We start from the raw sequence: 26935 nt of genomic DNA, 5'->3' as shown, positions 1-26935 counted from the left end.
TGAGACATTGCCCAAAGGTGGAACTCCCCAGGCCCCCGTCCATAGCGGATTGGAAGACGGATGCAGACCGGTGTGCCCAACTAGAAATACCTATTTATGGTGCATGGGAATGCCCGCAAAAACATACGATTTGGGGAAAATTGGGAGCTTACGACGGATTGGGTTTGTGATTCTTAATTCTGAAATGTTTACTTTGGTGCTGCTATGCAAATGTAGATGTGCTTTTACTGTTGTGTTTGAAAAAGTTAATAACATTTGTTATAAAAAAAAAAGCAGATGGGTGAATATCTCGAAAGCTGGTCATTTAATTTACGCTTATATGAGATTTAAGAGACACAGCGTCACTATTTTGATGTTCTGTGACTCAGTTTCTACTTTTTGTACTGTCTCATCATGGTCTGAAGAATTAAGGTTCATCTAAAAAGGCAGAAAACTTTGGTCGACCAGTCAATGCGGGGCTTGAAGGAGGTCTTCCTTTGCAACAATTAAACAGAGAGGCGACGTTGTTGGTAAGCAGTGTTTCAGTTATCCATTTTCATAAAGGAAGTATTTTAAATCCAAAGCAGCAATGTCATCCTTTTCTCAGCAGATATTAAATCACTAAGAATAACTTTTGTAAGGGGAGACAAATGGAGCACAGAGTGAATGATGGAACTACTGATCCATATAAACCCAAAGAGCATGGATGAAGGAGAAATATTGCTAAGTAAAGGCACCTTCATTTGTAATCTGTGTAGAACATGACAGTGAGAAAACACTGACTTTGGAGCAAAACATTATCATGTATTTTGATTATTTAATGTTAATATATTATCAGGCTTCTTAAAGGAGAAATATTCTGCCAACCTGCATCAGAAGAAGGAAATCAAGGAAGATTTGAAGAGAAACAAAGGCCAACTTCCAGTGATAAAATGTATGGATGGGTCAGCACTAGTGCAATTTCTGAATATACAGATGAATTCACATAAATAGCATACACTAGGTAAAGCCACTTATCTATAATCATACTAAGTGGATAGTTTTGCAAATACAGAGACATACTATACTAACCAATACATGGTTAAGGTATAACTGCATTACGCGAAATAGCAAAGGCCTACATAAAAGCGTCATGGTAAGCACACAATTAGTCACATGTATTTAATATTAAGATTGACAAAGAAGAGAAGCAATTAAATAGTTTTAGTGTTTGTATATGCAATCCAAATTGTGATTAGTAGAGGAATTTAAAACTTGGTGCATACGAATTAAACAGCACGCATAGAAATAAAATGGAAATATGCGGGCGGTATCGTCCACACAGAAGGTTACAATCACAAACAAGTATGTATGTTCACAATATAGGTACATTCACATTATATTTGTATCAAAATTCAATTTCTGGACTCAGATCCCAGAATGTACAAATGTAATCACAGCATCTAAAATTGTGAAATGGAAAAGTCAGCAATAAACGTGGAATGTAAAAGGTGCATTTGTAAAGTTACAATAAGAATGTGGTTCAGAGACAAATATGTCTTGAATGAAAAATGAGTTGTATTGTGAGGCACATAAAATCTCTATAATTCAGACATATAACAGTCTCTGCATACTAAAAGCTGGTGGAAGTGTGTAGAGGAAAATGTGTCCTCAGTCTGATTTGGTTCATTTGACAGGACGTGCATCTCTGTCTCGCAGACTATGAATAGGGCACCGAGCTGCATGTAACAAAATGTAGACACTGAGGCTTACAGAGCCCATGATCAATTCTTGTGAAGGCAGCACTCAGCTGGACATCCAGCTTATTAGAAAGATGTCTTGTTACTGCCACCAGGTTCCAGTGGACATGGGGTGGGGAGGGCACCACACCCAGGCAAATATCTACTTATGAGGGTAAACGTGGCTTATCCTTTACAGTAACCTGAATGTGAGAGCTTAAGCTACCCAAATCTTTAATGTTATGGAGCTTTTTCAGCAGGAGTTTCTCAGAGACTAGGTGGTAGAGATGACATTTGCTCCTCTCTAGGGGAAAGGGAATTCAAGTCCTAGTCTAAACTAAACCCTGTTTTTGTTTGGCTCCTGCAGAGCCAGATACAAGCAGCATCACTTAGTTGTGAATTTTAATTTCTCTTTGAAGCTACACAAACCTGATGTGTTTTAGTGAGGAGTTGGTCACTGGAGATTTATTTACAAAGTTTTGGTTTTAGGTTACATGAAAGAAAAACTTGATGCCAAGGCACAAAATGAGGATGCTAACCTCATTCCAAAATTCTAAATCTGGGCTTTAACTTGGAGAGGCTGGAGTATATCCGGTATTGATAGAAATAAAATAAGCAGAGTTAAATATGATTGTTTGCAGGACAGCCTACATTATGCAAATCACATAGTCGAGTAACGAATGATCGAAAATATTAAGTGCCATACAAAGGCATGCACATCATTTAACTTGGCAGATATAATTAGTACTCTTAATGTATAGCTTCTTTTTTGAATGCCACTTGTGAAAGGTGAACATGGCCATCTTGGCTGGCCTTGGAGAAGGAAGATATTTGTTATCAAAAATAGCGTAGAGTTCTTGATTTTTACATTCTAGGCCTGTTTGCCTTCAGTTAACAGGGAAAATTCTTGTTTCCGGTCCAGTGAAGAACTGGCTTGACAATTCTGGACTTGACAGGCTGGACTGTTCCCATGAGGAACAGGGTCAAGACTGATTTCCATATGGCTGGGTCTGAATTGAGGTGGCGAAGTGAGCTAAAGAACGATGATGGACTCAACCAAGATCTGTGACTGGGGGTGAGTGTCTGAAACGTTTCAGCGCTTCGTCCATCATCTCCTTGTGTTTGCTTCCATCTTGGGAATAGACAATTGTGTAGTAGGGTGCCACGAAGATATTCAAATCATGTCCTATTTGCTGCTGTTAACTCTGCTGAATTTATTAAATGCAAAACAAATACTCGCCTGTCTTTTAGCTTCTCGTAACTTTCTTTTCAGTGCAGTTAAAATTCTTTGCACTTCCCAGAGCCTTTCTTCTTTCGATAAGTCCTTTATGCCCGCCTGAAGGTCACGATGTAAACAGTTCAAAAGAAATTCCTGCACCAACAAAAAAGACAAACTTCATGAACCCTTGAGGCGCTTACGTATTTCATGCAAAAAAAATAACGGAAATATCGATCATACTCAGATTGAGGACAAGCACTACTAATTTCAACTAAAATTGAAAACAAATTAAACACAGACTTCCTTTAAGCCCACTCACCTGGCACAGCTTCCCAAAAAAATGAAAATAAGGAGACGAACCTGTCGCCTAATTTCCTCCTTGATGTTTTCTTGTGTTTCAGGCAGTGCTGGCATGGTTGCCATATTAGACCAACGGAGGGGTTTTATCACTTGCTTAAGCTTTATGCCTCCAAATAGGTCTTGCACGTGTGTAAAAAACACATACAAGACACGGTTACTAATCTATCAAGAAAAACAAAACCATAATGTTAACATTTTATATTTATATATTCACAATAAAAAGATGCAGATTAAGACAACCAAGGACACTCTCAATCAATAATGGGAAACTCAGACGTTAACAAACTCAATTTCAAGAGAAAACATCTCTTTCCCTTCTCTCTCAAACCTTTCCAGGAATTAAACAAATACAATGATGGCTGCTTACATTGATTTTATGCTAAGGAGTCAGTGGGAGTTTCACCTTTACCAAAAGTAACTTCAGAGTGTAGTTCATTGTTCATGTCTGAGTTTCCCTTTACATGTTTAGTTTAAACTACTAGGTGGGAGACTTGCATTTTACCTCCTTATTGTTTTTTCATGCATTCTTCTTACTTATTTCCGGATTCTAAAATTGCTTTATTTTCTCCAGAATAATTTTCATCATCTCCAACTTCGATATTATGGTTAACTTGATGCCTTTCGCTAGGGGCGTGGCTAAGCAAGCCACGATGGCGGGCTGTGCATCGCTGAGGCTCCGCGATCGGGCGCCTCTCTGCTGTGCTACAGAGCGTCACAGCGGGTGCTCGGCGGATCAAAACGCGCCAGACAGTGCCTGGAAGGTGGCGAGATGCGGCGGGAGGCTCGATGATGACCTGAGCCTTGGGAATGTGTTTTTTTCCGGAAGGACTGGACGCCGCCGTAGCCCGGGACCCAAAATGGCGCCGCGACTCCCGTGAGTGAGACTGGGAAGGCGCAGGGGGAAGACGCTGGGGATAGCGGTGCTCCACGCTGTCCCTACATCGCTACCTGCCTAGGAAGGGCCGTGAGCGGACCAGGGGCCACCGAGGCGGGCTGCCTCGAGAGGAGAGGGACATCGCCGCCCCGGGCGGACCCGCCATTCCAGGCGCGGAGAGCCTGCCTCGCACCGGAGGAGGATCTGGACACCGCCGGTGACAGCCCCAGGAACACCCGCTCCTGGGGGGGCCGTGAAGAGGAGCTGGGACCCGGCGGGCACAACACGACCTGGGGGTGTTTTGGCCCTCCCTCGTGTGGCCTGCCTGACCTTAAAATGGCCGCCAAGCAGACACCGGGCCCTTCCCCCACATCACCGGTGAGGCCTCTACACCTAGGGCAGTGACAGAGACTACCTCCTTGGCGGTGTCCGGGGGGTTGAAGCGCTCCAGCCTGTCCCGCTCCCTGACTATCTGCAGAGAACTGCCAGAGGGCTTCCTGGTGTCCCCGGGAGGCCGTAGTGGTTGAAGAGTGCCGGAGTGAAAGGTCACATCGGCGCGAGGTGATAACGCGCCCCTCAATCTGAAGGGGACGCCCCGGACACCAGGCGCAGGGGACGCACAGCGGACTATGGGGAGACGTGGCGCACATCAGCGCTTCCCCACCACACACGACCAGGCCTAGTCGTCTACACCCCGAGGAGCTGTGGGGGTCTTGCCTCTGTCGGGAGCCTCCGGAGGGGACCGGACCCGGACGGCCACGGGGGGATCACAGTCGCACTCGGTGGAGTGCGGCCCCCGGACTTCACGGGTGCTGCAAGAGAGTTCCCGCCCGCGGCGTCGGAGGCGGACGGGGGATCGGAGTGGGGGCTCTGCGACCAGAGGTGCCGTGCAGGTGGCTCTTGGGACCTGACGTCGGTGGCTTTGTGCCCTACCTGCGGAGGGAGACCCCGAATATTGGCCCAGGCTGCTGCCCCCTGACACTGCTCTCTCGTTGCCCTCTACCACCGCGCCCCTTGCGGACCCCTGGCGCCACCGTGGGCTCCTGAGACCTGACCGACGGCACCGGCCCGCTCACCGCGCGTGATGTCAAGATGGGGAAATCAAGACCTGCGCAGCACCACACGGTCCCGGAGACGGCCCCGGAGAACATGACGAAGGCCTCGACCTGGACCCCCGGCACAGCACCCCTCACAGACCTATCAATATCGGATAAGCTGGATAAGGTCCTGGCCGCCATCGAGTTGTCCCGTCTATCTATGGAAGAGCGCCTCGGGACCCTGGCGACAGATGTCAACCTTCTCCGGGATGACCACCGAAAATTAGCTGACCCGGTACGCACGGAGGAGCGAACTTTGGAGGAAATACAACCAATGCTGAAAGACCACCAGGCGACGCTCCAGGGAGTCCTCAACCGTCTAACCGCAGTGGAGGAACGCGCAAACGATTTGGAAGGGCGCTCAAGACGCTGCAACATCCGAGTGCTGGGACTACCGGAGGGCATCGAGAAAGGAAATCCTATAGACTATATGGACACTTGGCTGAAGTCTTTCACTCCGTCCACAGATCGCACAGCCTTTTTCTCTATAGAGCGGGCTCACAGAGTGCCGGCCCAGAGAACCCCACCTGGTGCGACGCCCCGGCCGCTCCTGGCTAAGTTCTAGCACTTTCGGGATCGGGACGCGGTGCTTCGGGCAGCGAGGGTGGCAGCACCACTACGGGTGGAAAACAACCAAATAATGATCTTACCGGACTATGCCCGAGCAGTACAACAGCAGAGATCCTCCTTCCTGGATGTAAAGCGGAGACTACGAGACAATCAGATTCAATATGCTCTGCTATACCCAGCCCGCCTAAAGATCCTTCACAACGGGGCTTCCCTCTTCTTCACATCCGTGGAGGCCGCACACGACTGGGTAGACCAGCACTGCCCGCGAGCATCCAACCCTCACCCTCAAAGGGTCTCGCCTCTCCAACCTACTCGGAAACGCCCCAAGAAGATCCGTAATACCGAACCCAGATCAACAGGTGGTTCTCATGACTCGCCCGACCTTGAACAAATAATGCGAGAAAGGCGTGAGGCTCTGCAGGCAGCTATCGATCTGCACTCCCCGCGACCCTTGGAGTCCATAGACCGACCCCCACATCTGTTCTCATCAGAAGGCGACAACGACAGCACCATCTCGGGAGCTGACCTGACAGCACTCCCCCACGCCACCCCGCAAACCGCGGATGGGCTGCTGGAAGGTCTGATCTCTCGTGCCTCACCCTGAAGTGACTTGGACATACAGACTGTCGCACAATATCCTTATATGTGAAGTTCACCTCATGCACGTTGTCTCATTCGCCGGAGCCAACACCTTGCACAAGACGCGCATTGCCTTTTCTACATGCCCACTAACTGTGAGACCTCGCACTTGCACGCCGTCACCCCCTATCACAGAGCAGTTCTCCCCCCTTGTGTTACGGGAGGAAGTTTGGACACACCGTTTCCTAAATGATGAGTCCTATGTATTAGGACAGTTTCCCGCACCCCCCTGCGTTGTTACTACCCCGGTTCGAACATGGGGCCTCATGCCATCGACTGACCGCTCGGACAGTCCCCCTGCCTAATTACTCCACTCGGGCGCGGCGCATCCCTAGGAGATCACTCAAAACCCTGCTCAGTGGACACCTGGCCCGACCCTTCCACAGACCATACTACTCATGGCACAGGTGACGATTAACACAAACATCCACATACTCACGCTCAATACCCGGGGCCTACACACCCCACGTAAGCGCTATGCGATATATGCTTATGCGAAGCGACAGAAAGCGTCCATTCTCTGCCTACAGGAAACCCACCTTAACTCAGCCGAAGCGGGCAAGCTGCGAGCAAAGTGGCGCGGACTCCTCTGCGCCACGTCATACTCCTCGTTTGCCCGGGGGGCACTGATATGGATCCGCCCGGGTACCCCTTTCCGGGAACTTAGTCGGGTGGTGGACGAAGAGGGCAGATTTGCTCTACTGGAGGGACTCTTGGACGGGAGGGCGGTCCTCTTGGGAAGTATATATGCCCCAAATGTCGATCAGGATAAATTTTGGGACCGACTCACGAACGCTCTAGACCAATTCACGCATGTGCCCTGGATACTAGGCGGGGACTATAACTGTATCCTAGATCCGCTATTGGATCGGTCGCATCCCCCGCTCCAGCACTCCTCCGCCTTCAGACAAATCGAACGCTTTAAAGCATGGGTCGCACATTGGTCGCTTACAGACGTATGGAGATTACACCATCCTCAGGCCCGTATTTACTCTTTTCACTCCATCCCACACGACCTGCGAGTTCGACTTGACCGATTCCTTTGCACCGCAACGCTCCTCCCGCAAATATGCCACTCGGATTACTTGGGTAGAGTCGTTTCGGATCACGATGCGCATCTGCTTAGTCTCCAATGGAGACCTCCGCGACCCCCGGTCCCCACATGGCGATTAGCACGGGAATGCCTCACAGACCAGGTTTTCACGCACGAACACCAAAGCAGCATTACAGAGTACTTTACGCATAACACAGGGACTGCATCATCGACCCTGGTCGAGTGGGATAGCTTCAAGGTGGTAGCTCGCGGGGAATGTATCCGGCAGAGAGTAGGGATAAGACGTACCTTGGAGCAAGCCTTAGAGAAGGCGGGACAACGACTGGCCACGGCCACGAAAGCGGCAGATCAGTCGGTGGTAACGGCGGCCCAAGTCAAATCGGCATATCAAGAGGCATGCGTGGATCTTCGACGCCACAACTTTCGGTCTTATGCAACCCGAATGCACAGGGACCGCGATAAAACAGGCACGCTCTTGGCATGGCTCGCCAAGCAAGATGCCGAGGTCCGGCCCATCACTGCGATTATAAACTCCCGGGGCACCTTGGTACAATCCTAGGAGGAGATCCTCCAGGCCTTTTATCACCATTATTCGGCGGTCTACACTGCCCCCTCCTCTCTTGATCCAGAGGCCATCTACCACTTCCTCGGCCCTCTATCCCTCCCCCAGATTTCGGCTACAGACCGGAAGGGGTTGGATGCCACGATACAAGCCACTGAGATTACAAGCACGATACGAGCTCTGGCCCGTGGTAAGGCCCCAGGCCTGGACGGGTTTCCACTTGAATACTATGCCACCTTTGCCCCTTTGCTGACTCCCCGCTTATCAGCAGTGCTGGACTCGGCACTCAAGCTCGGTAAACTGCCCCGTTCCATGAGAACGTCGGTGATCGTGACATTCCCGAAACCCGACCGGGATCCCCAACTCCTAGCCTCCTATCGCCCCATCACACTACTTACGGCGGACTGCAAAATTTTGGGGAAAATTTTAGCAGACAGGTACTCGCAACTCATACGGCCACTGGACCACCCTGATCAATGTGGTTTTGTCCCTGGAAGGAACACCTCTCACAATATCCGGCGCCTTTTTCATATCCAGGACCAACTGTGCGATCGCTACCCACGGGCAGCGTGCCTAATTCTGGACCTTGAGAAGGCGTTTGACACCCTAACATGGCAGTTCCTCTTCGCCGTGCTCAGACGGGCCGGACTGGGTCCCACGCTCTTAGCCTACACTCGTCTCCTCTACACCGATCTCACATCTCGGGTCCGTCTTGGTCGCTACATCTCCCCGGAATTCGCTATACACAGAGGCACACGACAAGGGTGCCCCCTCTCACCCTTATTATTCGCGCTCGCGGTGGAGCCTTTGGCTATCCGGCTGCGCCGGGACGGGCAAGCTTGGGGTATTCCACTAGCGGACGTTACACACTGTGTATCCCTGTACGCGGACGACCTCCTCATATACCTGCGAGATGTGATGGCGGATCTCACCATACTCGAGACCGCTCTGACGGAGTTCACGGAGGCCTCGGGCCTGCAAGTGAACTGGGACAAGTCGATTGTATACCCCCTCCACCCGGATGCCCCCTCTCAGGCTGTCTGGATCGGGAACCGGAAACTACAGTGGGCAGCAGAGGGCCCCCGATACCTCGGGATTCGTCTATATCACTCCCCAGTCGACCTATACGAGGATAACCACTGCAGGGCGCTCGCGAGGATACGGTCCTCCATTGGATTCTGGCGGAACCTTCCGCTGGCCCCAATAGGCCGGGTGGCTTTGGCAAAGATGATTCTGGTCCCGCGGCTTTTATATTATTTCACTAACCTCCCAGTAATCCCACCTCGCTCCTTCTTCAGGGACTTGGATACACTCCTCAGTTCTTTAATATGGGGTAAGGGGCGGCATAGGATCGCGCTAGCAAAACTGAAGTTGCCCACGACACAAGGGGGGCTTGGTGCGCCGTCGTTTGAAGCCTACTTTCTAGCATCACAGCTCCAGTGGCTTTCATATTGGACGGCAGACAGATATACACTTGAAACACATACAATCACGGGTCGCATACCCTTGCCGGAGCTACGTCGTCTACTTCTGCCAGGATTCCGTCCAGCGCGTACCTACCCCCTACTAGTAGATATAGCCCAGAAGTGCATTCAGCGTATACACCGCATGGTGACAGATCGCCCCCATACACACCATTACTGCCACTAGTTGGCTGGCCCAGACATAGAGGGTTCTTTACTCCTACCATGCTTCGGGAATGAACGTCTAGAGACATTACCAAAGCGGAGGCACTCTTTGAAGGGGGACAGCTCCGGCCATACCGACAGCTTATGGGCGACTATGACCTACCCCCAGGACAGTTCCTGCTTCACCGACAATTCCTTGGCTGCTACCGACCATACTCCGTTCTCGCACTAGGGGAACCTCCCACTCACCCCGTTCTACACTCAATCTTGCGAATGGGACCGGGTCGTCATCTCACCACATGGCTATACAAATCAATCAGGGAACTGGCACCCCCACTGCTGGGATCTCTCCGGGCCCTCTGGGAGGAGGAAGCGGGGCGATCGTTTCATGATAACGAGTGGGACAGAGCGATAGAGTTCCCTAAAAAAGTTGCCAGGAACGCTCGGTTCAAGAACATACAATTTCACATCCTACATAGGGCAAACCTAACGCCTGCAACGCTATTTCCCCAACACGACCTTCCTTTGCCCTCGCTGTCAGGCAGGAGACGCAGCCTTCTCCCACATGTTCTGGACCTGCCCGGGCATTCAGACCTATTGGTCATTTATCCACGCGACGCTCAGGGATCTCACCGGGCTGACCCATCTGACTACTTGGGAGGGCTGTGCACTCGGCATTCTGGGACGGAGGAAACGACACAAAATACCAATGCGCTTTGTTCTCCTAGCCCACCTACAGGCCAAACGTTGTATAGCCATGCACTGGCGGGCCCCATCAGGTCCCCCGATCGCGGCATGGGTGGGGGCGGTACTCAAATGGGCGGCGGCCGAGGAACACGCAATCAGGGAGGAAGAAGCCAAAGGTATACGTAAGGTCCCAATTTCCCTAGAATGGGCGCTCAGCCTGCACCAATTTAGGCAGTCCCAGACTCCAGAGACCCCAGTCATTAACTTACATACCCCCACAGCACCACACAACCTCACACCGCACAGGCTCCCGGGATAGGAGACCCCCCTCCACAATCCTCCGCGGTCCCCTTGGATTCATCGGGTCTAGCTCCCCCCAGCGGGAACGCTCAACAGCAATCCATGTCAGCCAGCATACACACTCCCTCCTAGGTGAATAGTAGCTGCATGATGGAGTAGGCAATAACGAACTCATAGTGTACGCCTCACCCCAACACTAAGAACCCCATGGCACTCCCCAGTTCAGATCTCCCCCTAGTTTTTCTTTAACTGGCACAGACCTGCTACACTGCAGACCATACTCACACCAACCACGATGGAAATGTAATCTCAAAATCGATGATGGTCTACCCCGCTACGTATATGTTGCAGCCATTTATGTGAAACGTGATAAATGTACGTTTATATAACTAAATGCCAATAAAAAGAATTTTCACAAAAAAAAACTTGATGCCTTTCGCTATTATGCATAACTTGTTGCCCTTCTTATCCAACTCTTACAGCATTGCCAATAAAATGATAAAAATGCTCAAAATGGTTAAATCTTTTACGTATTTACATCTTCATACTCAATGACTGAACCAGAATGATAATGTACCATTTATTGGCAAATGTATCATGCTTGGCAACCAAGCTTCCCTTCCCATTCACTGACCACCAAAGTTACACCTTCCAATTGTACTAGACCAGAGGTCTTCAAACTTTTTGATGCCGAGACGCCCTGTCAAAATATTTTAGGCATAAGGACCCCCTCCTGACAAAAGGTTCTAGAACCTTGTACTCCTCATTATCGACAACTATTAACAACCAAAAACACCCCCAATTCCCACATCAAATCATTTTTTCGGTGGGTAAATAATATCAAACGTGTTTAGCAAACCAAAGGTCAGTAAGCGTGGTCGAAGGTGTGGCTAAAAACAAAGGGTCTCATTTATGAGGAATTGGCATAAGGCAGCGCTGCAAGTCTTCTTGCTGCCCTGCCCCACACCAATTTGAAAGGGCAGGAATGCATCGTATTTATGTCCTTTCCCCCTGCGTTATCACACAAATTGCTGCCTAACAATAACCTGGGCAAGATTGTTTTTGTGCAGGAAGAGGTACATTCCTAAACAAAAACAATCCAGAGAGGTGTTTTCCTCTTTCTATGTGTGCTACAAATTGCAGCACACATGGAGAGGAAAAAACTTGAAGAAATGAAAACATTTGTCCTTGTTACGCCGGCAGTGGGGAGGTGTAAGGTTTTGGCGCTGCCTCAGGTTTACAGGATTTTGTGAATCTGGAGCAGCGTCAAAATGCATGGGAACACCCACCGCAATGCTAATGAAACAGCTCCTTGAGGCAGAATAAGGCAATGCAGTAACTTGTGCTGCTTTGTCTTACTCCATATCGATGAGGCCATGCAAAGCCACGCAGGGTGACTTTGCGTCACCTCACAGATATGATTGAGACGCTTGTGCTGCCGGAGCTTCAAAAAAAGTGACGCTCCAGCAGCACAAGCTTCTCATAAACCAGCCCCAAAATATTTTGTTCATTGTTTAGGTCTTTCACCATCAGGTAGCTACATATAAAATAATGGTTGGCTTAAATGGAAAATACATTTTAAAAAATTGGTACTTAGTGGGTAATGCACTATAGTACATTATGAAACCTCTATTCCTTAATGCAGTGCACTGGTTTGTGTGTAACCAGAGAGCCACAGAATTAAATTTGGTTGGTGCAGTCAAGAATAGTGACGTGCATTTTTAGTGCTACGAGGTCACAGCTTGTGACAGAAAGCACTGTGAATGAGTAAGTCATTTTTTTACACTTGTATTACACATAGTATAAAATAGGCTGCTACAAAATGTGCAAATAGTTTTACAATAAAATGGTGCTTCCAAAATGTAGATTTTGGTAATACCAGACCGCAAGTAATGCAATTTTGTTTTTTTTACATAACTGCCCCTTCAAAACCTCCTCAGGTGTACTAAGCGCTGTGTAAGTACAATTACGATTAAAAGCACTCACTTCAGAGACCAGTTGTTAACTCTTTGCACTACCACTAAAAAAACAAATATTTGCCGTCACAATGCTTGGAGTGATTCGAGCAATTTAAAGCCAGAACCGGCCCTCAAGCATCCTTTACATGTGCAGATTAACTCAGCACACATTTGCATCGAAGGAATGTTTAGCTGTCTGTCATGCTTCTTCCTTTCACAGCACAGGGGATTCAATTAATTAAACTTCAGCTGAAGCATTTAAAGGAATGGAATTAACCATCACGGGACTATTGTCGGTTTTCTTTTTCCAAAACCAAAGTTTTGGGTTCCAGGCAGAAGTGAGGCCTGGGAATGCGCGTCCCTCTTCTCAGGATGCCACGGCTCCCCGGGGTCGCGCCCCACAGACTGAAGACCTCTGTATTAGACGAAGTCATTGCTCCTTTTCAACTTTACTGGCATACTTTAAATACATTAGGTACCATGTGCCCTTCTATGCTGAGATCAAGTTCATATTAGCTAGGGTACCTTGAACATTCCTCTCAAAACTGCATTTATAGCTATCCAAGCCGTAGTTAGTGAACATTTTAAGTAGATGTACAACACAGGCTTTTTACAAGGAGACACACAGTCTAGCGACAGGGACAAAAGTGAAGTAAAGTTCTGAAGATGTGTCTAGGCAAGAGTTCTGGTCTTATATAGTAAGGAAATCTTTTTTTTCTTTTTTCAAATCCGTACTGTTAGATCCGATTGGGTAGGTGATTAATTTGTGCTTTATTCATAAGGGTGAACACAGAAGAAGAGGTGGCACAGCCAACACGTGTTTCTCCCCCTACAAGGCCATCAGGCCTGGGGCTTCCTCAGGGCCGTACATATGCAAAGTGAAGACGCAATAATAATCATGCGGTAGGTAGTGTCAACATATTATCAATTCGTGAAGAAAAGGTGATGCGGTTATTCAGAGACACAGAGTGGAGGAAAAGCGAGGAGAAAGAAACACTTTTCGCCTTCATATTCAATCACTCCTTCACATTCACTTTATCGCCTGACAAACAACGACGCCGCTGTATATACCAATTGGACTTTCTCTCTCTCAACATTAATGCAACCCATGACTTCGCTGCCCTTGATGCTGATTACCTTATAAATATATTATTCCTTACATTTCTTTGTCTTACCTGATTATTACCTTAAAACTTCTATCTAATCTCAACACGTCTTGGCACTATATGGCCAATGTTCTCGTCTATAGCGCTTTTCTGATTTTCGTATGAATCTCTTCCTGCTGTGCTGCCGTTAGGCCATCCATAAAAGAAGGTATCTCTTTCATGAGAGATACCTTCTTTTATTCGTGACACTAAAGACATCCTTGACAAACTTCAAGACATTACCTGGGAACCTGACTTTATACTAGTCTGCATTGACATTGTTAGTCTATATACCTCAATTGAACACCGGGATGGCCTAACTGCAGCACAGCTCTCATTATGGACACAATCAGCAAACTTACTGGAATGCAATAAAATGACCCTTGAAATGCTCAATTTTTGTCTAGAAAACAATGTTTTCAGCTTCAATGGACAGATATATAGACAGAGACGCGGTACCGCTATGGGAGCCAAATTTGCGCCTCCGTACGCATGTATCTTCATGAGCCACGTGGAAAAATTCTGGCTATAGGATCAAGACTTCGCCAACTTCACCTCCCACATTGTACTATGGCGACGGTACATCGACGGCATCCTATTCATTTGGCAAGGCGATGAGATTCTATTAACAGAATTCTTGGATCAACTGGATAAAAACCCATGGGGGATTAAAACAACACACACTTTCTCTAAAAAAGAGATCAATTTCCTTGACGTAACACTTTATGTCAAAGATAACACCCTACAAACTATTTAGAAAAGACACAGCAGCCAACTCCATCCTAAGAGCAGACAGCTTTCATCCACGTCACAACATCAGGAATATCCCAAAAGGGGAATTATTAAGGACACGCAGAAACTGCAGTGAAGACGATGTTTTCAAAACAAAAGGAGATGAAATCATGTCAAGACTAACTCAACGAGGATATGAACCATCAACACTAAAAACGCCATGACCACAGTAACCAGACTGGAAAGGAAACACATGCTTCAACAAAATAAAAAATAAAAACAGAACGACTCAGTGATGCGCTTCATTACAGACTACAACAATGGCCATCACCAAATAAGACAAAGCCTAAAAAAACACTGGCACTTACTACAACAAACACCTAACGTAACTGAAGACCTAAAAACATACCCTGAAATAACATTCAGGCGTGCTCCAAACTTAAAAGATATCCTATGCAAGTCGGAGTTTGTGGACAAACGTAACTCAGTGACCACATTTCTAGAAAGACCACCAGAATACCATACATGCAAAAACTGCAGTGTATGTAAATTGAGCCGCAATAAAGTGACGAAAATATCCATAACACAAGGGAAGGAATTCACAATAAAGGAATGGATTGATTGCAACAGCAAATTCTGCATCTACGTGATAATCTGCCCCTGCAATCTTCCGTACATTGGCAGCACGATCCGACCCCTACGAACCCGGATCCAGGAACACTACCGCTATATCCATAAACACACCTCTGGTCACCCGCTAACTGAACATTTTGAGGCAAGACACCAACACAAAAAGGACTTCCTCTTTTTTTGTCTGGAGATTGTACACCAAACTAAAAGAGGGGGGAACCGTGAACTAAGACTACGAAGACATGAAAGTGAACTGATCATGAACTACAAAACAACCAGTCTGGGACTGAATAAGGATGCGGAAATGCATGTATGGCTAGGCGATGACTAATCCTCCAATATGTACTGGGTTAATTTCCTTCCCCCCCCTTGTACATTTCATCGCCTTCGCGACTATTGTATACCATCCTGTCTTCCATTATCTTGAAATTTCAGGACCTGGGAACAAAATCCAAAAAATAACGATCATCTGATTCCACATTCTACTAGCTAGGATTGGCAAATTGATCCCTTAATGTCTGGTTTATGTATTCTCAATTATACTCCCGCTTTGACTTACTACTCTGAACCATGTTACTCCTTTATTCTTTCATAACTATTTACTCTTTCCTGCTGTAAAATATTGCCTGTCCTGTAAATGCCGAATACTTCTTTATTTCCTTATTCTTGTACTGCTAATTATGCTTCTTTGTACTCCAACTATTTTTACTTGTTTCTTACACTTTATAATATACCGCTATTTCACGTAATCTTCAACATTTACGCCCAATTTAGTTCTAAACTATTTCATTCACCAGCCCTATCTCGACCATATATGAACCTTACCCCGATCCACAATGGCGCTAGTCCACGCTTGCCATCCTCTTCCGGGTGCTAAACCGGAAGCACCCATACCGCACGTACAAATGGCTGTCTGTTAGTTCGGCTTTACATCATTGTGAAGCCGAAGGAATACACCTACGAGGCATTAGCCGAGACTAAAGGTAAGCGCGACCGCGGCCTTAGACGGCCTTTTCAAGAGGTATAAGCCTACCCGCCACGATAGTTATTCCTTGTTTATTCCTCCCCTTAGAATCCATAGGTATTTACCTCATACATCACAAAAAGCTAATACGGAACCATCCGGTAAGAACCAACTGTTCGCACTATGAGATCCATAGAACACTGCCCCAATAGCTCTCGCAAGTGCACCGTTTAGCATTAACACACACCGCCCACAAATAAGCTCTTTTCGATTAGACTATACGCAGCCCCCGCTTCACTTTCCAGTCACCCGCGCCGCATCCGGACCTTATAATGAATTTAATCATATCTCGTTACTGTGTCACCTGCGCCGCATCCGGACCTTATAAAGTATTTAAGCATATCTCGTTACTATGTCACCTTGTTTAAATCAAATGATCAAGATTCACCTTATTAGGTCGCACCTGAATTTTTTACCTACATCGGCCATTAGCTCTAACGTGTTATTTATATGCATGCATAAACTCTCACGGAATCACTGTCGTTCCAAAATCATCGTCGCACTAACATGAAGACTTTACCATGGTACGACCACGTTTAATCGTCCCACCCATCGATTTTCCGTGCAACTCCTGATCACTCCTTCACGGTTACTTCACGAACACGACCTTTTGATCTCTATAGAAGCTGTACAACCATCGAATCACTTTTCGCCTTCATATTCAATCACTCCTTCACATTGACTTTACCGCCTGACAACCAACGACGCCGCTACTAATTGGACTTTCTCTCTCTCAACATTAATGCAACCCATGACTTCGCTGCCCTTGATGCTGATTACCTTGTAAATATATTATTCCTTACATTTCATTGTATTACCTGATTATTACCTTAAAACTTCTATCTAATCTCAACAAGTCCTGGCACTATATGGCCAATGTTCTCGTCTATAACGCTTTTCTGATTTTCGTATGAATCTCTTCCTGTTATGTATACGTGGGTGCTCTGGCATAACTATGAACTACCTGACAATATGTTTCATGTATGCGCGCATTTTTCATATGTATCTGCAAATGTCAATTCATTTAATACTGTTACTCTCGCCTTGTTCATCATGTGACTGTTTGACCTTTTTCAAAATTCCGTCTTTAATAATGAAATACTTGACAAACATATGCATAATGCCAACCTTTTCTCCTTCTCGCCACTCCTTTCTTTTTATCTTTACCAACTAAACTAACAATCGCTATTCAATCAACTCCTGACTGCATGACTTTGCACTACCTATGGACTGGATGTTCTTTTGAAATAATTCAAATTCTAACTAACTAACATATATGGGAACATATTTTATCTATGCCATATATATGCCTTGAACCCTAATATACAAACTACTCGTTTCTACTCCCTCTCACTCACTTTAATCTTGCCCCGACCTCACGTGGACATCCCCACCTAAATCGCAAATCTTTTACCATATCCTCTTCACCTCACCTATACTAATCCTCATCCGATTATTAAACTTAAACTCACTAATACTTTGAACAATTTCCCGCTCACTTTCCCACCTATACACTCCTGGTAACATACACCATCCACATCTTTATCTTTATGTTTCTTTCTCCTCGCTTTTCCTCCACTCTATGTCTCTCTGAATAACCGCATCACCTTTTCTTCACGAATTGATAATATGTTGACACTACCTACCGCATGATTATTATTGCGTCTTCACTTTGCATATGTACAGCCCTGAGGAAGCCCCAGGCCTGATGGCCTTGTAGGGGGCGAAACACGTGTTGGCTGTGCCACCTCTTCTTCTGTGTTCACCCTTATGAATAAAGCACAAATTAATCACCTACCCAATCGGATCTAACAGTACGGATTTGAAAAAACATTTTAAAAAAATGTTTTCCTTACTATATAAGACCAGAACTCTTGCCTAGACACATCTTCAGAACTCTACTTGTAAATAGGGGGATAGGGGCATCTCCCCCTGTCATAGGCAAGTAACAGCACAAGAAAAATTCATGCTTATTTTACGGCTAGTAAGGGATTGGGACTTTTCTCCGCTCATTTCCTGAAATTACATAAGTGAAGTAACTCGCTAGGTCAGACCTTGTGCTTGCATAGTAATTGCTTCACTCCAGCAGATTCTTCTGCTACCATGCCAAGACATTTGTTATTTTGCTTAGATACTGGCAGTCTGGCTCAGTAATTCTGCTCCAAAAATGACATTACAAATTTTATTGCAAATTCTACCCATATTAGAGGGTATTGCTCTTCCCTAGGCCTACACCCAAGAAGGTTGCAAACAGGTTTCTTGGTTTAGCGCTGGTGCTGGCCAGGAGACGCCTTGCCATGGGCAGGAAGTTGGCAGTGGGGCCAAGATGGATACCTGGTTTAAGGACGCCACATTATGGGTTCGTGCTGAGGAACGTGCATTTAACAGGGAGGAAGCATGAGCAGTGCGCCCTGGGCCCAAAGCCCCTATGTGGCCTGAGGTGGTGGATGAATGTGAGTCCCCCACAATCTTAGGCGACCAGCATGTTAGTGATTGGGAAGAACAGGACAGGGAGTGACCACTTGACCGAAGATGAGAGGGCTGGAGCCCTCAATGGGACTGGCCCCATGTAATGTACCGCCAAGTACTACCCAGGATTCGATATCCCGCATAGTGGTGTCAGGCTTAGGGCCTGCTCATAGTCCCCCTCCCCCCGGGCCCTCATCCTTGCATCGGACCCCCATCCTCTTCTCCTACAGATGAGACAATACCCCCATCCCCTACTGAGATACTAGTTTGCACACAAACAAGGTTTTGTTCATTGGTTCACTTTCTTTTTTTAGGCCTCGCCTAGCGACGCAGCGCATGTGCTGCTCGCCTTGGCGAGACCTATAGTCGTCGGTTTGGTGGCCGAAGGGGGACAGGGATGTGCACGCTCACGGCACACCGACAGACCTTGTGCACGCTCACGCGTCTCTTAACTTTCGAGCGCTCCCACCACCGACAGCGCATTGGCACGCGCACGGCCTCTCTTCACTTACGTGCGTCCCACCGCGGACAGCACATGGAGGATCTGATCGCACTCGCATGTATCACAGCCCTGCAGCCATATGCGGGTCACCCCTCGCGCCTCTATTTTGCAGCGCACGTGCACATCTCGTGTACGGCTCCCGGCGTTTGAGCACAGCGGTGCAGGACAAATATCAGGGTCCATGACGTGTCTGCATGACGTGTCCCCAGCTCAGCCGAGGCTTACGCATTGTATTTGACAATGCCTGTTGTTTTGTTTTTCGCTAAACCTCTTATCACCGGACCGGAAGCGCTAGAGGGCGTGTTCTTTCGCGAGCTGGATTTACTTCTTAAGGGGAATAATTACGGGTCACAAATTGCCAGTGAATCAGCAACGAGAAGTAGTGCAGCATTTAAGCCATAGGAACTTCAGTGAGTCAGCGACGGCGACTGTTTATAATGTAACAAGGCGCTATGTTTTTGAAGTTCCTTCTTTTATACACGGGGAGGGCGGGTTGCCAGAATGATGTTTTATCTTGGTATTTAAAGGTACCCAATTAGTCCGGTTCAAGTCCTTACTGACTGGATGTTTACAGTTGGTTGCACTTTCGCCATTTGGCTGATACCATCAAATATTGAAATGGGATATTCCATAAATGTCAATTCTCTCCTGTTCTTAACATTTATGAGGCTGTTAGATAATATTCCTCATAAAATTTGGGCCATATTTTTATATGTATGAAGCTTGAAGTAAAACTCATTTTCAAAAATACAAGTAGGCCTTAATGTATATTCAATGGAAATGAGCTTGGTACTTGCCCTCAGCAGCCGAGTAACCACAGTAAGGAGGTGGTGGTCGGCTTAACCTTTTTAATTTTGAAGCCAACAAAACATGATGTTCTGTGGACCAATCTAAAAGTCCAAATATGGGTCCATTATCCTGATTTCTGGGTGCTCTTCGCCAGCACCTGTCAAAGCAGTTACAAGGCTTACTCTGACCGTACTGGTTGTTTGTGTATTAGTAATAAATAGAATACAATAAAAACGGTGCTAATGAATCTTTTTTGTAGAGTTTGTTTTGACAAATGTTTTTACCTAGAATGGCTTTGAGCAGACTGGTGACAACCAACCTGATGAGTATCCATTCTTGGTAAATTGTCTTTTTGTACAGCTTGTATTTTCGAGTCTCCTCGCTGCCTTCACCTTTTCCTTTTATTTTTGGGTTAGTCTCTTTTGAGAGGGAGGTTTCCCCCATCCCAAAATCCTTTCCCCTTGTTTTTTCGCCCTCTCAAGCCTCTTCCCTATTCCCTCCACTCCCCCAGGTTACTTACCAGGCATTTATTAAAGTTCTCCTAGTAATCCCCATCCTCAAGACCACCCCTCGTCCAAACTTAATTCCCGCCCCGTCCAACCTTTTTAACATTGCCTTGCTGTTCTTTTCTTTGTTCCCTTTGTCACTCAGTTTTAATTACTGGGTCGCAGTAGTCCTAAGACAAGCATTAGCAAAGCAAATAGGTCTCTCCTATGCAAGAGCTATTGGCTTTGCCAGTGTGCTTTGGCCATGTTGTATACCAGTGTGGATTATGTTCAGCATGGCTAAAAGCTAGTGGCATGGAGTATCGTAGAGTAGAGTGTTGTGGTGGGGTGTGTCTTTCAGGGGGTGAAGAGTGTTGTAGAGTGGAGGAGGTACAGTAGAGTGTCAGAGTGGCAACAAGTAGAAGTACAAACTGCGTGTTTACGCACTGCTTGCAGGTTTTTAAAACGCATAAAAAGCATTGTCATTTACAGTGCCAATAGCTCAAACTCTCGCAAATGCGCGACCTATTGCATTGCAAATGCGACCCTTGACCCTTTCAGGTAGGTCGCTCCCCCTCCGCACGGTCCCTGCCCAGCTGCCGCTGCTGAGAGCTTCAAGGCCGTAGGTCAGTTTCATTGTAGTGCCGTTGCCGTTCTGTTTCCCAGTATCTGTGGCTGTGGTTTCTGTGTTACCCCGCCGTCCATCTTGGTCTGCGCCAGTTTTTTTCCTCTGCTCCCCTCACTGTTCCCTTGTCTCTCTGCCCACTTTGCCTCTGTTCCTCTCACTGCCCGTTACCCCTGTGCCCGTTTTACTTCTGTCCCCTCGCTGCCCCTGTAACCTGTGCCCGTTTTGATTCTGTTCCCTCGCTGCCCCTGTAACCTGTGCCTTTTTGCTTCTGTTCCCTCGCTGCCCCTGTAACCTGTGCCTTTTTGCTTCTGTTCCCTCGCTGCCCCTGTAACCTGTGCCCGTTTTGATTCTGTTCCCTCGCTGCCCCTGTAACCTGTGCCTTTTTGCTTCTGTTCCCTCGCTGCCCCTGTAACCTGTGTCTTTTTGCTTCCGTCTCCCTCGCTGCCCCTGTAACCTGTGCCTTTTTGCTTTCTTTTCCCTAGTTGCCTCTGTAACCTGTGCCCTTTTGTCTTCTGTACCCTCGTCGTCCCTCACCGCTCCAAGCTGCTGCGTCCCCTGCAGCCCCGCCCCCCTGACTGCCCATTCGCTACCCCTGCCTCCCGCCTCCCAGCTGCTCCTCCCTCCCTCCTCCCCATATATGCGGGACGCCGCACGGCCGCGCAGCGGATGCGCGGAAAGGGCGCGCCGAAGGCGCACCTAAGGGACGCCCGTCTGCGCCCATCCGCGCCTGGACCGCGCCCAGCGCCAGAACCCCTGGTCCTCGCACCCGCAACGCCGACCGCCACGACGCTAGCACACTGCACGCTCTTAACTCCGGACGGACCCGCACCTGCTTCAAGGCCGCCCCGAAAAGCACACACAGCCCCTTCACCTGCCGGAACTGCAGCTACACCAGCCTCAGAGCTGCAGAACAACCTGCCAAGAGAGACCTCAACCACCTCCGATGCATCCTACTGAACACCCGCTCCACACGCAAACACGCCGTCGAGCTCTGGGACCTGCTCGACACATCATCCCCGGCTGTCGCCTTCCTGACAGAGACCTGGATGAACGACTCCTCCACACTCGACATCGCCATAGCCATCCCAGACGGCTACAAGATCACCTGCAGAGACTGCACCAACTGAGGAGGAATCGCCATCGTCCACAAGAACAGCATCAGGGTCTCGACCAGCATCGACGACATTCTCACAACCGCCGAACACATGCACTTTCAGATCCACACAGACCCAAAATCCACCCTCAGAGGAACCCTCGTCTACAGACCCTCCCCCCGGACCCTGCTCCCAATTCAGCGACTCCATCGTCTACTTCATCAGCTCGCACGCCCTGACCTCCACTGACTACATCCTCCTCGGAGACCTGAACTTCCACCTTGAGAACAACGACGACAGCAACTCCACAATATTGATCGATAACCTTGCCAACCTCGGCCTGAGGCAACTCGTCACAACGCCTACCCACTCATCCGGCCACACGCTCGACCCAGTCTTCTCCTCAAGCCCGCACGTCTCCTTCAACCACACCACCGAACCTCCCTGGACCTACCACCGCTGCATCCATTTCACCTTTCAGAAACCCACCACCACACCCAACAGATCCCCCGCCGCTGCTGGAGCAAAATCACCGAAGACCAACTACATGCAAACCTCGCTCTCAGCCCTCCCACCGAACCCACCAACACGGACGACGCTGCCCACAGCCTCAGACGCTGGATCAATGACTGCGCCAACACCCTTGCCCCGCTGAAGAAACCCCCCCACAGAGAAATCAGCAAGAGGGCCAGCTGGTTTACCCCAGAACTCCTGGCCTCCAAGCGAGCCTGCCGGAAACTAGAGAATAAATGGCACAGCGAACAGACTCCGGACAGCCACGCAGCCCACAAGGACGCCATCCGCAACCACCATCACCTCATCAGGACTGCCAAGAAGACCTCCTTCAAAGATCGCCTCGATAACAACCCTTGCAATAGCAAGGAGCTCTTCAACATCGTGAAGGAACTCTCCAACCCCAGCTCCAACTCCAATGACATCCCATTGTTGCAAGCCCTCTGCGACTTCCTCGCCACCTTCTTCCACCGCAAGATAGCAGACATCCACGACAGCTTCAACACCCAGACAGCCCCAACAGACAGCAACACAACAGACCCTCCGCACACTATCGACCACGACTCCCTGCTAGCCTGGGCCAGCGTGAGCACCGTTGACACCATCAAGACCATGAGCACAATCCACTTCGGCTCCCCGTTGGACCCTTTCCCTCACCACAACTCAACAAAGCTAGCAGCTCCATCGCACCCCACCTGCGCAACGTCATCAATCTCTCCCTCGAGACCACGACCTTCCCAGAGAGCTGGTAACATGCCGAGATCAACGCCCTACTCAAAAAAAACAAGGCAGACCCAAGAGACCTCAAGAACTTCCGGCCCATCTCTCTGCTCCCGTTCCCGGCCACGGTGATCGAGAAGATCGTCAGACAGCTAACCCGATACCTCAAAGAAAACAGAATCCTGGACCCTTCCCAGTCAGGGTTCCGCAGCAACCACAGCACCGAGACCGCCCTAATCGCCGCCACCGACGACATCAGGACCCTGCTGGACAATGGTGAGACCGCAGCCCTCATCCTCCTGGATCTCTCCTCCGCCTTCGACACCGTCTGCCACCGCACACTACGCGCACGCCTCCACGCTGCAGGGATCCGAGACAAGGCTCTGAAATGGACCACCTCATTCCTCTCCGGCAGAACCCAGAGCGTCTGCCTCCCCACATTCCGATCCGAAGCCTCCAAGATCATCTGCGGCGTACCCCAGGGATCCTCCCTCAGCCCGACACTGTTCAACATTTACATGGCCCCGCTCGCACACGTCGCCCGACAGCATGACCCCAACATAATCTTCTATGCCGACGACACTCAACTGATCCTCTCCCTCACCAAGGACCCCATCACCGCCAAAGCAAACCTCCACGAAGGTATGAAGGCCGTCGCAGACTGGATGAGGACCAGCCGGCTGAAGCTGAACTCGGACAAGACAGAGGTCCTCATCCTCGGCTCCAACCCTTCAGCCTGGGATGACCCCTGGTGGCCGACGGCACTGGAGGCAGCCCCGACACCCACCGACCACGCACGCAGCCTGGGAATCATCCTCGACTCAACGCTCTCAATGACCAAGCAAGTCAACGCCATCTCCTCCTCCTTTTTCAACACCCTCCTCGTGCTCCGCAAGATCTACAGGTGGATCCCAACTGATACAAGAAGAACAGTCACCCAGGCCCTCGTCAGCAGCAGACTCGACTACGGAAAAGCCCTCCACGCGGGAGCCCCGACCAAGCTCATCAAACGACTGCAACGCATCCAAAACGCCTCAGCACGACTGATCCTCAACGTACCACGAAACAGCCACATCACCCCCCACCTGAGAAACCTGCACTGGCTCCCCGTCAACAAGAGGATATCCTTCAAGCTCCTCATCCACGCACACAAGGCACTCCACAAGACCGGCCCAGCCTACCTCAACAGACGACTCTCCTTCTACATCCCCTACCGCCAGCTCCGCTCTGCTGACCTCACACTCGCCACCGTCCCGCGCATCTGAAGAACAACCACCGGCGGGAGATCCTTCTCCCACCTCGCCGCTAAGACAAGGAACACCCTCCCACTGAGCCTACGACAGACCCAAGACCTGCTGACCTTCAGGCGGCTACTCAAGACCTGGTTGTTCGTTCAGTAGCACCGCCCCCCCCAGCGCTTTGAGACCCTCACGGGTATGTAGTGCGTTTTACAAATGACTGATTGATTGTTTCATTTTCGGCCCTCCCTTTAGCTTTGCATGGGCACTATTTTCACATCCACTACCCCTGCACGGAAGAACTGGCTTACTCTACCACACCTAAATAATCTTCCAATCTTTGACCTCCATCACTGCCCGGCCTCCACACTACCCCAACATGTCTCCTGCTTAAGGACATACCCCCAGTCTACACTCCACACCACTTGAAAGGTATTGCATTTTATAACGAAGCACTAAGGGGATACAAGTGAGTTAAGGCTATGAGGAGAATTATATATTCAAATTAGACAGTATACGTACTGCCTGGAATGGGGTTTTCTTTTACAGGTGTTATGTCTATTTCCTTGTCACTGTTTCGCCATGTTTCATTTTTTGATTACACTAAAATGCCAAATAACATAAGGTTTAAAAAAATAGAGGGTATTGCTGAAAACTTTGCTTCAAAGATGCTTTAACAGAACACATCTCATTGTGTTGCATCCTAATTTGAAAACCTTTTTCAGCTAAATTGACACTGGCACAAGACACAAACGCAGATTTGCTACTCTACTGTTCCACCACGAGGAAGCCTGAAGGAGGACTCTCACAGCACTGCTTTGCGACTGGAAAGAGCAGAACAAGCAACTACCAATACTGGAGCACTATTAACAACCTTACATGCCACCTTCTGCAAGAATTCCTCAAGGGACACAATTAATGCCTGCCAAACAGTTTAGTGAATCTCACCAGTGCCAGCGTTGTACCCTTTGCTTTGCTTCCATTACCTAAAATATGGCAATTCAAATCGAGTGCTCCTTCATCAAAGGTAATCCCCAGATAAAATATATTCACTAGATTAAACAGCGGATCATTGACATACAACCTCTGGTTACATGCTTTCTACCTAGGGGAATAATAATGGTGCTCATTGTAGTTCAAACAAGCATGGCGGATAGAATTATAGCAGTTTGTTCAAGGTCCAACTCTCTCTCCCCGTTAAGTATTGCCCATAATCAAAGGTGGGTAGTCCACTAAGTGAGGTTTGGAACTACTTAGTCACTATTTCAATTGACTTGTATAAGGGGTTTGGTGCATCTACCCAAAGTTGAAAAATGCTAGGAAGCCTTTCTTATTCTTTTTAAAATTTACATTTTATTTGCAGTTAGTAATTCAGAATGTGATCCAACTGGAATTGTTCCAACAAATATTAACACACATTAGTGGCATTATGTAGGCAGCCCACACGTGTTTTGCCCTCAGAACAGCTCTATAGCCTGGGGCTTTATCAAGGCTGCAAAAGGTATGGATGTGATTAGTCATTTTATTAGAGGAGCATGTGTCCCCACCACCAGGTGTGATAAAGAAGTGAGAAAAAGGTAACCTATTTAGACCGAATAAAGTGGAATTTACATTAGAGAAATAGGTGCTTATGCTACGTCTCAGTCAGTCGCAGAAACCGTAGTCTCCATTCATGCTCATAGAGGCCTCCTAGTTAGGGAGGTTCTATTGTAATGTGGTATGCATGATTAAGGTAGGTAGTCCCATTGCCTAGACGTATTTTACTAGTGCTTGGTCCTGGCATGTGGCTAAAAGTGAAGTGAGCTGGGTGACTAAAAGGGATTTGGCAAGATGAGAAAATAAACAGAATTCAAATATGAAACCCGAGACGTATGATCCTTGTGTGTGTGCCTTGTCTATGACCTGACCCTCCTCACCGGTTTTTTATTTTCCTTGGAGTTTTTTGGTACCTTAATCATGGTATGGTGTGCTCTCACTTGGTAAACAATGAATACTAAATGGATGAAACTCCTATACTACACAACTTTCCAAAGAGTCCCAAAATAAATCAATTAATAAAATGATAGAATATAAAAATATACAAGTTACGTGTAATAGAATACCATACTGCTATCTTTGGGTTCAGGTTATATATACCAGGAATTTAGAGGGAGGATTTAATACAGGATTTGCAGGCTCCCCTGTAATTAAGATATATCTTAATTATAGGGAAGCCTGAGATCTCTATATATCTATATATACATCCAAAAGCCAGGGTCAGGAATATCGACTCAAGCATGACTCACACTCCACAGAGCAGATCTCTAAAGGTTTTTATTCTG

The 26935-nt window shown here is 48.0% G+C and overlaps 1 protein-coding gene across 1 annotated transcript in view; it reads right to left on the bottom strand.

Annotated features, from left to right (window-relative positions):
* RALBP1 (ralA binding protein 1) overlaps window positions 1-26935 on the bottom strand; it is a 250917-nt gene that overhangs the window by 91109 nt on the left and 132873 nt on the right. Inside the window, exons 5-6 of the mRNA XM_085607330.1 lie at window positions 3277-3438; window positions 2938-3069 (exon numbers count right to left, since the gene is read on the bottom strand). Of these exons, the coding sequence (XP_085463456.1) occupies window positions 2938-3069; window positions 3277-3438 (294 nt within the window). The remainder of the gene's footprint in view (window positions 1-2937; window positions 3070-3276; window positions 3439-26935) is intronic.

The sequence above is a fragment of the Triturus cristatus genome, chromosome 5_2, assembly GCF_964204655.1.
Source record: "Triturus cristatus chromosome 5_2, aTriCri1.1, whole genome shotgun sequence".
NCBI lineage: Eukaryota > Metazoa > Chordata > Amphibia > Caudata > Salamandridae > Triturus > Triturus cristatus.
Note: the sequence above shows the minus strand (reverse complement) of the source record. Positions and strands in the feature narration are given on the sequence as shown.